General features: G+C 44.0%; 2 protein-coding genes across 2 annotated transcripts in view; one reads left to right on the forward strand and one right to left on the reverse strand.

The window, feature by feature from the left end:
* Positions 1-5,277, reverse strand: part of lrba (LPS responsive beige-like anchor protein) — a 153,132-nt gene extending 147,855 nt beyond the window's left edge. The window contains 1 exon segment of the mRNA XM_048999706.1: positions 4,020-5,277. Within this exon segment, the coding sequence (XP_048855663.1) occupies positions 4,020-4,208 (189 nt within the window). The 5' untranslated portion in view covers positions 4,209-5,277.
* Positions 5,278-7,328: 2,051 nt separating this feature from the next.
* rps3a (ribosomal protein S3A) lies at positions 7,329-10,407 on the forward strand. Its single transcript, XM_048999822.1, has 6 exons — positions 7,329-7,482; positions 8,319-8,422; positions 9,063-9,250; positions 9,406-9,614; positions 9,809-9,918; positions 10,227-10,407. Exons 1-6 carry the CDS (start codon positions 7,388-7,390, stop codon positions 10,352-10,354), a joined length of 834 nt encoding a protein of 277 aa, XP_048855779.1. The 5' UTR covers positions 7,329-7,387; the 3' UTR covers positions 10,355-10,407.
* The last annotated feature ends 226 nt before the right edge of the window (positions 10,408-10,633 follow it).

Genomic DNA, 10,633 nt, shown 5'->3' on the forward strand with positions numbered 1-10,633 from the left:
TCACACTTCCCGTGTAAAACGATTTAAACTTATTTCGTATTACACACTCTGAACCACTAGATATTTACATACTCCAGTTAGGTGAACTGATCTGATTAAGGGTACAAATGAGGTTCTTCTTTGGCAATAGGTGTCATCGGGCATTTAAGAGATTAGAGCCCAGCCATTTACCTACATTTGAGTTTGAAACCAAACTTATGTACTAGCCAACTGGCAATTCAGATCCCTCTGCATATGTCTGCCATTAATCTTCTGTAAAATACAATCATACACGTTCACTTCGGTCGGTTGTGTTAACATAGGCATACAGTATTAGAAAGTACAGGTCATGCATTCAGAAATCAACTATAGTCAGTTTTTCCAGAAACAGAAACTACAAGTTAACTAAAATGATCGGTACATTATTGATCCCATTAAAGTGCATAAATCCCAAAAATAATAATAATAATAATAATAATAATAATAATAATAATAATAATAATAATAATAAACCTGACTTGGTATTAGTAAACCAATAAGTTGGGGTTTAATAACAGAAATTATAGAAAACAGCTCATAAATACTGAAACCAGGCAGGATTTAAGCAATAATGTAAAACTGGCCAGTGACTGAAGCCATTTTCCTCAAATCCACCAGCAGAAATATCTCATCCGTCTTTGTCTTTGAGGCAATCTGTCACACACCCCTATTAGAGAGGAGAAAAAAGGACCAGCTTTAAATAAGTCTCAGCACACAGACCATCCTTTTATCCAGCAGCTGACGCTAATCAAAACGGCAGCCATTAAAGGCACTCAACACGGCCGACCGGCATAAAGTTTGTCAGCACAACCAGAGCCTGAGAGGCAGCAGGCATCATCTGATCTCTTCCCAGCCAAATAATGGCACAATACAAAAAGGTTAGCAGAGGACAGACGCTGCTCGACTGCAGTTTAAACACATCCCCCCCCCACCCAACCCCATTCAGGCTACCGAACATTATTTTCAGAAGCAGGCAATAATGGAGGCCCACACAACAAAATTGAGACTTCCATCCAACCTGGTGCTTTTTTAAAGGGCATATGGGAGGAAGGAAGGAAAAGAAAAACATCACCACACTTCTGGGTATCAGGTCTCCACAAGCTTCCATCTACTAAAGGAAGAGAATGGCAAAATTTAGATAAACAGCCTTAAGGAGGAACACAACAACAAAAAAGGACAATAAGATCAACGAGTACCACTGCAGTGTGTAAAAGAAAAGGGAATGAAAAGGCAAGAGAAGGATTCTGAATTCCCTCAGATTCAGGCAGACAGGACTTGACTCGGTTGGAAGATTAGAGGGGATTTGTGACCACAGACAGGGGTGTTTTTTTCTCCTCCAAAAGAAGTTGCACATGCATGATGTAAGGAGCAGATATGTGCTATTTAAAGCCAGCAGGATCGCTCTACTTTGGAACACCCTGTTTCTCCCCTGACAAGCGGGCTCAGCAAAAGCAACCTGCCACAAGATCACCAAACAATGGACAATTTGCAATCACAATAAACAGCCCTATTCTGCTCATTCCCTAATTGCGGTTTTAATATATTCGTTTTAATTTTTGAAAAGGTGCTTTCTTCTCACCAGCGGTTTACAAAACCCTTGGACTCAATTTGTCCAAAAAAATAAATAAAAAGTGGTATCAGATACACGCAACACCCAGCTCCGTCACAGGAGAAGCCAAACGATTGGGCTCAGCTTTAAATATTCATGACAGGTGGACGGAAATGTTGCTAATCCACCAGAGTGATTCGGATCATAAGAGCAAACAATAGATGGAAATTAAGGGAATTAAGCAGACGAATATCCACCTGCCATGAATATTTAAAGTTCAGCCCAAGGTCACAAGGGCACATTAAGGAGGAAGTTTTGAGGGGAAAAAAAGGCAGAAGTCACTCTTCCACTCAGTTTGTTTCAACAACAGCCAGAACAAAGCCGTTTTTCTGGCCTATCACATAACCTGCCAAACGAGGGGGGGCACTATTGGCCTTCCACCCAGCAAGCTCTCCCGCTTCCTGTGGGCAGACGTGGACAGAAACTTGATTAATTATGGGGTCATATGCAAACATTCCACAGAAGCTACACAGAAGGCTCCCAGACCAGAATAGGCAGCATCTTCAGCTCAGAAAAGAAACCACATCTGGCTGACTCCAGTGACCGGCACGTTCCAGTCCACATGCCCGTCCTGTTCACTCTTTAAAGCTGCTGTCCAAATGGCACGCAAGGGTCATTTACCGCAAACACACATTATTCCCCACTCCGGCCAACCATGGAGAATGTGGGTCAGGCGTAAAGCGCATGCTAATTTGCTGCCCTTAACAGGAGAGGTTCAGACCCCTGCTTTAAAGTAGATTACCCCACTCTCCGGGGTACTAAGGCATGAAAGGTGCTGCTTAAAAATCATGAAGTAACAACCCATTAAAAAGCGCAACATTGAAAACAGAAAGAAAACACAGCAGCATTCAGAACACTGGTGTCAAGGGGGCATCTAAAGACACACAGCCAACCTTCATTTTTAACTTCACATTTCCCCTACAAACATTTTCGGTGCTGCTGTGGGCATTTAGTTGAATGAACCAGACAACAAGCAGACCCAAAAAAAAAAAAAAAAAAAGAACTTTCATGCAAAATTCATATTCAGTAACGCTATCCGCCTCACTTGCTTACGTTTCACCGGCCTGAAGGAATAAAGTAAAATTAAATTTTTATACTCCACACGCCCCCACCCCTCCACTGACCGGACTAAATTTAATTGGGTGAAACCAACTTAAGCCAGTCGCTTGCATCCTGATGACACCTATTGCCATTTCCATTTCCGTCAGACGGAGGAGGTCTCACAGGAGGTGGGGATGGTCGCCATCTTGCCAGTGGGAGTCACCGGCAGCTGAGACAGCATGAAACTGAGAGCGGACTTCAGAGGCACCATCGCCCTGCCACAGTGACAATGCAGTTCCGCCAGTTTAGGCAGTGCACTCCCGGCTCAAGACAAGTATTGCCCTACTTCCTGGTTTGTCTCATTCATACAGCCTCAAATGTCATCAACTTTCACCATTTACTAAACAAAGAGAAAAAAATCTTATCAATGAATACTACTGGCTATGCTGCAGTAGTGGAGAAATAAGATGGAATCAGTCACCCCAATTAACCTAGAGATTCAAGCTGTAAACATGTCCTGGTGCACAGAATAAAGACCATAGCTCACAGAGAGTAATGTGGGTGAGTGTGCTGGAAACAGTGTGGACATGTAAATACTCCTACCCACTTTGTTTTACCCAAATCGGGTTTTAATGTGGCATTTGCAACAGCAGGGCAGCACCACAGCGATTGCATCAAGAGCATCTCATGAAGCTTACTGCATTTGTTCTGGCTCGCAAAGGCGAAAAACTATGCTCTCACCCAGAAATACCATCTCATCTCAACAGGTGCCATAAAGTAAGTCAGGGTTCTGGATTCACGCAGGGCGTTCCAGCTTGGGTAAGCTCTTAACCAGACTGTGACTTACTAGTATTGCAACATGGGCATTTGTGTCACCCAGAAACATCACAAGCAAGCAGGACAAGGGCAACTTAAACCACCAAGAATTCAAAATCCGTCCTATACCTCCTAGATCAACAACTTTGGCCACTATGATTAAGCATTTGCAGCTAATGTCACCAGAGCTTGGTCACATCAGGAGATAAATATTTTAAAAGGATTGAGTTCATGTTACTCATTTTTAGAACTTCCCAAATGTGATATGATCTGCAAGAGTTAAAAAAAAAAGATCTAGAGAAACTGCCAACAGTGGTGCTTTTCAGCACAGGTGACATTTGGAGACTAAAGCATGACAAACTGAGTCTAATGCACGCAGAACGCACAGAATTAAGTCAAATGTTTCAATATATCATGTTTCTCCTATGGCTTTTTTTGGGGGAAAAACGACCTGACAATGTGGTTACATTTTGACTTCCTCATGGGTGCCAGGGAACCAAACGTGGCGTTAGGCCTGACACTATTTAAAGCTTACCAGGTTGAAAACGGTCTCCACGATGTCGCGGCTGGTAACGTCCCCAACATCCACCAGGCCGGCAAGGACGGCGAACTTCATCCTAATGCCCCTGATGGGGATCATGGGGTTGAGCGGCAGCGCGGCTGAACGCCCTTCCTTCCCGCCGTCCCCTGGCGGCTTGGGAGGTGGCGTCCCCTCGCTGGCCATCACGGCTGGGGGACAGGTAACCCTGGCAGGTGAGGCACCTGTTAAGGGGGCAGCCGGCGGCGTTGGAGTGCGGCCGCTGTGCTAGCGCTCAGGTGCCGCTCCTGCTTCGTTAAGTTGACCGTGTTGTGAAGCCCGCACGGAAAACGCTCATCCCCACACAAAGCTTAAAAAGTTCACACAGAACCGCAACGTACAGCAAGCGTCCGCAGCTCCGACGCCCAAAGTCCGGCACAGGGCAGCCCGCAACGTCTCCTGGAAAAAAAAACTCCTTCACCTACTGTAACTTGATAAGCCGCAAAAAATAAATGAAAATAACCGTGCTCAGTCCAAACCTATTGGCTAACCATACCTATATGAAATCGGATATTGAGTCCCAAATGTGTACTGGCTGTTGTAAAATATTTTTCCTCAGTTTAAAGGTGGTGGAAACTCCTTGACTTTCGCCTCCTCGCAGGGCAGCTAGCTTTGACGTTACGGTATCCACGGCAGGTAGACCCGTGCGAGCGTCCGTCACGAGAAATATCCCGATTATCCCGCTAACGCTTCGCGTCACAGGACAGGAGCCGGCCGAGAAGCTTGTCGTGTGCATCCAGCGCTGTTCAAATCTGAAGCTTAACCCACATTTGGCTGCGCCTCTTCCTGCTTCACCTCCCGCTCTCGCTCGTCTCCGCCATGGCGGCGTTGTCGCTCGAGCCGGCGGCGCATGCGCAACTCGTGGCGAACGACTGCGCGGAGGTGGGCCAGGTGTGTCCCAGGTAGGAGCTGCCGGGGACGGGAGAGCGGCCAGTGTAATGGACCCAAGTGGCGCTTATGGCGTCCCATGCATTCGGCGGCGAGGAAGTGCAGTTCAGGAAATGCACGGTCCTAATCCAAGCGAGCGTAATCCAGAGACATCTAGAGGAGGGGAAGACAGAAATTTCATTCACAATTGTTTTAGAGAGCGGCGAGGCAAACACAGCTGGTGTGCACGTACAGGTGGTGTATTTCTACTGGAATATTGGCAGACATTTTTGCGTTAATTACGTGCTAGACAGTAACAGTAGTATCCATTATATAAACAGACATCGACCACTCCTTTACTCGGTGGTTAATCTGAAAATCAGTAGCCTACTTTTAAAATATCTTCAAATATTCTTTTGGATAAGTTGTCTTACCCTGTAACTTGTGCATGCTATATTAATTATCACGTCACGTTGTTGCGTGCACCCAGCCAAATACTAACAGCTGCAAAAAGTAAAAATGCTAACAGCTGCACGCAACCTTGGGCAGTGTAGGATTTCGGAGAATAAAACGACGTGACAGTTATGTTCAGTTATAGTTTCTTGATGTCAGCGACCGATTTCAGGTTAAGGGATTTATAACTACAACTTGATGAAACGTCAAATAACCACAAATTGTTGTTTTAATATGGCATATCCGTATAGTTGGATAATAGATAGATTTATCAGAAAGTTGTGATTGGTAAGCTTTGTATTTTTCTTCTTGTTCCATAAAAGCAGATGTGCATCTTTCACGTATTTGGACAATTTCACATCGGACCCGTCGGAAAGACAAGTTTCCCTCGAAATGGAGATCACCGGTCATGTACTAGATCTAATACACTTTTTGCCACTGAACATTGGGTAGAAAAAAAGGAAAAACACTGAAGATACTCCTGCATTTTTTGTTTTGTAACTTATAAATGAACTGCTCATTTTTCTGCCCGACATAATTTGAATTATTAACGGCAGTAAAATTCAGTAGTTTCTGTCAGCTTCATAAAATCCAATTTAACAGTCTGTGTCGGTGGTGCCATTTTAAGTAAAAATGAACACTACGATATTGTCACAAGAGGAAAGTAAAGATAATTGCTTTTCGAGTATTTTTCTTATCCCCAAACTGAAGACGACGTTTAGGGGATTAAGAACCGTACAGGAAATTACAAGCCTCGGATCTCAATCGTTTCAGGCTGTGTTGACTGTGAAATACCGTGAATTGATCGAATCCTTTTTTTTCCCAAGCATGGAGGTTAAAATCGATACAAATACGTTTACAGTAAAAGGACGTAACCTAGCTACTTCAGTGACCGATTTCAGCTTTTAAGAGTTCGGCTTGCTGAGTGACGGGACACCCAATTTTCGACATAGCAGGGAATCTCGGCCAAATAAAAAAAATCAACAGCGATTGCCTGTAAAAACTAATTTTGCAACTTCAGCCATTTTCGCCTTGATATATGTCCAATTAACGACAACCTATGTGTTCCATGAAAACAACGAATAATCGTTTCAATAGACTATATTAGTTGAACAGCAATAGAACAACCTTCATCCAATATCGCTTTTCCTAGTCAGGGCCCAGAATTTGTCCTAGGCAGCAGAGAGCCAAAGATAGTGCTGCACACTGAACGCGATGCCCGTCCAGCTCAGGGCGGCTATACAAACAAACATTCCGGAAAATTTGAATACAGCAGTTCGTATTACTAAACGTCTTTGTACTACAGGAAACAGAAGGAGGACCGGGACAAAGTCTGCGCGACGCACGCAGAACACGCAAACCCTACGCACATAACCATCGAAGCGTCAGGCAACACTGATACCCAACACGTGGCCCTACATAGTGTGTTGGGTATATATTATGCGCACACATTTCTATTTATTTTCCAGTTTGTTAATGGGCATTAAACAAATAGAAATACATACTCAGAACCTAAGTTTTAAAAAGTGCTTTAGAAACACTACCTAGCACATCTTTGCATGTACCTGCAGCGCAGCCCTAAACCATACATTATGCTTTGTCTTTAGATTTAAATACCAGTTTGTCTGTCTAATAACAACGTTGCTAATTCTGGTCAGCTACTTGGAGTGAGATTTTCAATTTCAGACTAGTGTGTACACACATTTACAGGTATGTGAGGGTTTTATTACCTTATAAATAGTATGTAGGGTTTGCACACTGTCCCAAATCCTCTGATGTAGCAAATTGTAGGTTTAAAATCCAATATTAAGATTTCTTGCCTGAGTGTTAGTCTGAACGTTAGCAACCCTGTAACAATGTAACATTAGCGTATGCGTTATATTTCAGCGTGATAATACAGCACAAGCGCGCTTCTGTGAACTACAAAATCAAAAATCGTCAGCAGGTGGCGCCATCCTACCAAAGACGCAGCAGGACGCTGCCGGTCGCAGTTCTCGCGATGCTACATGTTTCCCCTCCTCTTCCCCCGTGTGTCCAACATGGCAGTCGGAAAAAATAAGAGGCTAACTAAAGGAGGAAAGAAAGGTGCTAAGAAGAAGATGTAAGTTGTACAATTTAGTGTTGAATTCGTAGTATGGGGTCTCAGTATGTTGTCTGTCGGATTCCTGCAGTCAACCATGAAAGATGACGTGGATGTTAAAAGGATTACTTTAGCTACTGTATCACGTCCCTGTACAGATACGGTACTGTGTCCTCAGTCGTATTTCTTTTATTTAAATATAGGTAATATTTTCCTGTATATATAAATGTACACGTCACGTAATATCCTCTAACAAAAGTTACACCTCTATCAGCGATACTTATTTTAATGTCAGGTCTAGAGAAATGCCAATAAACTTTGCTAATCCGCTTCTGTGATTAGCTGCAGTTGCAACAAACAGTATCGATAAATGGCAACGTAGGACCGGCCCGGTAAATGCTTGCGGTACAGCGAATAGCTCGCTAGCAGCCTGCACAAATGACTGCAGCCACTTGTCAAGATATTGGGATTTAATTAGCACTTTATAGCATGCACCTGGATTTACAACTCGGGACCACTTCTGTATGTACAATCACATCGGAGCTATGAACATCCCAGGTCTTCAGAAATTAATGTACGTGGCTAATCTAAATATGCATTGAGTGACTGCAATTACGTTAAGTCGTTCTAGTTGATTTGCAAGCATAGATTGGCTTTTACTAGAATCCGCCATTTGGCTCATAGATTAATATCCCACATTGCTAACTAAATCCGACTATTGTGCTTTATTTGGAAATTTCTTAAACGTAGTTGGCATGATGGCAAACATAAGTACACAGTGATTGTCTTTCTGTGGTGTTTCCTGGTTGGTAATTTTTTAAAGCACAGTTAAAATAACCTGTACCTTTTCCATCTAGCGTTGATCCTTTCTCCAAGAAGGACTGGTACGATGTCAAGGCACCAGCCATGTTCAACATCCGCAACCTTGGCAAGACCTTGGTTACCAGGACACAGGGAACTAGTGAGTCTCCCGTCTCTTTCATATGGTTGGGGATGCTTACCTATCCGTGCCCATGAAGTGACCAGGGGCCCTGTACTACGAAGCGGGATTACTGGCTTATCGGGGAAACTTTACAATTTTAAATTGTAGTACCTTAAATCCGACAAGTTACCCAGATAAGCCAGTAACCCCGCTTCGTAGTACAGGCCACACTAGAACATTTTCTGTGCAGTTTCTCTCTCCAAAACCAGCCTTAAAACAGTTTTATCTGAATCAGGCTTCTCTTTTGTTGAATGAATTGCAAACCTGCGAATATGATGTAGGAATAGGATGGTGACCATCTCCTCCTGATTTGGGTGTTTGAAGGTCTCTGTCACCTAGAAATTAAATTGCACTACACTGGAACTTTGAGCTGCACTTCTGCTGACTTTCCTCCAGCAACAAGCTGGTTTTTGAACTTAGAGAGTTCGATTTGCCTATCAAATGCTGAGAGGACTCCTTCATCCTGGAGGCATTCCTCCCACTTCTGTTGCATATGATCTTTTTTTTTTTTTTTTTTTTTAGAAAACAGATGGGTAATATTGATTCACATCCCACATATTCGCTGATTCTTCCCCGAAGGAGACAGTGGGGAAAAGTAACATATGCATCATATCTCCAGAAATCGCTTCGGATGGCTTGAAGGGGCGCGTGTTCGAAGTGAGTCTGGCTGACCTGCAGAACGACGAGGTGGCCTTCCGGAAGTTCAAGCTGATCACCGAGGATGTGCAGGGCAAGAACTGTTTGACCAACTTCCACGGAATGGATCTGACTAGAGACAAGATGTGCTCCATGGTCAAGAAATGGCAGGTAAGGGTTCAAATTGAGCTGCGAGAGAATCCGTAAAAATAAAACTTGGGAGTATGGCTGTTCTGTAGAGGTCACAGACAACCATGACAAAGAGACCATCTACGACGTTTTGAGATAGGCGTCTAATGAGTTCAAACGGTTTCGTTGTCACGCAGACTATGATCGAGGCTCATGTCGACGTACGGACCACGGACAGCTACCTGCTCCGCCTTTTCTGCGTTGGCTTCACCAAGAAACGCACCAACCAGATCAGGAAGACCTCGTATGCCCAGCACCAGCAGGTCCGTCAGATCCGCAAGAAGATGCTGGAGATCATGACTCGAGAGGTGCAGACCAACGACCTGAAGGAAGTCGTCAACAAACTGTAAGTCCCTTACCTTTGAGTTACCTGTTATTGGGACATTGAGTTCTAGCTGGAATGTCACGAGGAATCGACTAATATCCTCGATTCAGGCATCTACGATCTGTTTTGCGGAAAGGCAGCCTTCATCAGATATACTCGCACGGTCCGCGTGTTCATTGGTTTTCCCAGCTTTGAAGCTTTGTTTGGTCTTGCAGGATCCCTGACAGCATTGGCAAGGACATTGAAAAGGCCTGTCAGTCTATATACCCTCTGCACGATGTCTTCGTTAGGAAGGTGAAGATGCTCAAGAAACCTAAATTTGAACGTAAGTTACAAACATAATATGCAGTGAACTCAGGAGTTACAGTAAGGAACATTATTTTTTTAAAAAAAAAGCCTAAATTTTGGTGAAATGTTGGGTTGCATACATTTTTAATGAGTTTCTCGTTAAGTCTCTGAAAACGTTTGCATGCTGCACTGCAGTTGCACATCCCTCAACCTCCATGCAGTTCAGCAGCCGTTGGTGGTTTGAGCTTTGGAAATACACCATGGCATTTTTATTGTATGTTCACGTGTCTTGGTTAGAGGCTGTCGTGACGGCATGGCACGCTGATTCTGGGTGTCTGGTTTCAGTGGGCAAGTTGATGGAAATCCACGGTGAGGGTGGCACCAGCAGTACCACCAAGGCCGGGGGTGATGACAGCGGTGCCAAGGTGGAGAGGGCTGACGGCTATGAGCCCCCAGTCCAGGAGTCCGTCTGAAGACCCTCAACACCCACAACGTTTAATAAAATAATGGATTTTTTTTGATTGAACACTATCTTGTTCCATGGAGTTCTTGTCCACAAAACTGGTTTTGAGTAAACGAAGTTCTGGGCTTAGCTATGGTTAAAACTGGTTTAGGATTTGGCTACATTGCTACTAGAGAATTCTGGAGAATAGCAGGATGCGAGCAAACGGAATGCTCTGCCCACTTGCTCGCATTTGAATTTGGGGAATGCGGCCCTGGCCTTTGGCAGATCAAAGTCCTTTTTGTTAAAA

This window comes from Brienomyrus brachyistius, unplaced genomic scaffold (genome assembly GCF_023856365.1).
Source record: "Brienomyrus brachyistius isolate T26 unplaced genomic scaffold, BBRACH_0.4 scaffold47, whole genome shotgun sequence".
Classification (NCBI taxonomy): Eukaryota; Metazoa; Chordata; class Actinopteri; order Osteoglossiformes; family Mormyridae; genus Brienomyrus; species Brienomyrus brachyistius.

What these genes read in the sequence shown, in the direction of transcription:
- rps3a (XM_048999822.1), top strand. Translation starts at nt 7,388, where the DNA reads ATGTTTCCCCTCCTCTTCCCCCGTGTGTCCAACATGGCAGTCGGAAAA. An exon ending in AAAGGTGCTAAGAAGAAGAT is followed by an intron (nt 7,483 to 8,318) that starts GTAAGTTGTACA and finishes TTTTCCATCTAG; the next exon opens with CGTTGATCCTTTCTCCAAGA. An exon ending in CCATGGTCAAGAAATGGCAG is followed by an intron (nt 9,251 to 9,405) that starts GTAAGGGTTCAA and finishes GTTGTCACGCAG; the next exon opens with ACTATGATCGAGGCTCATGT.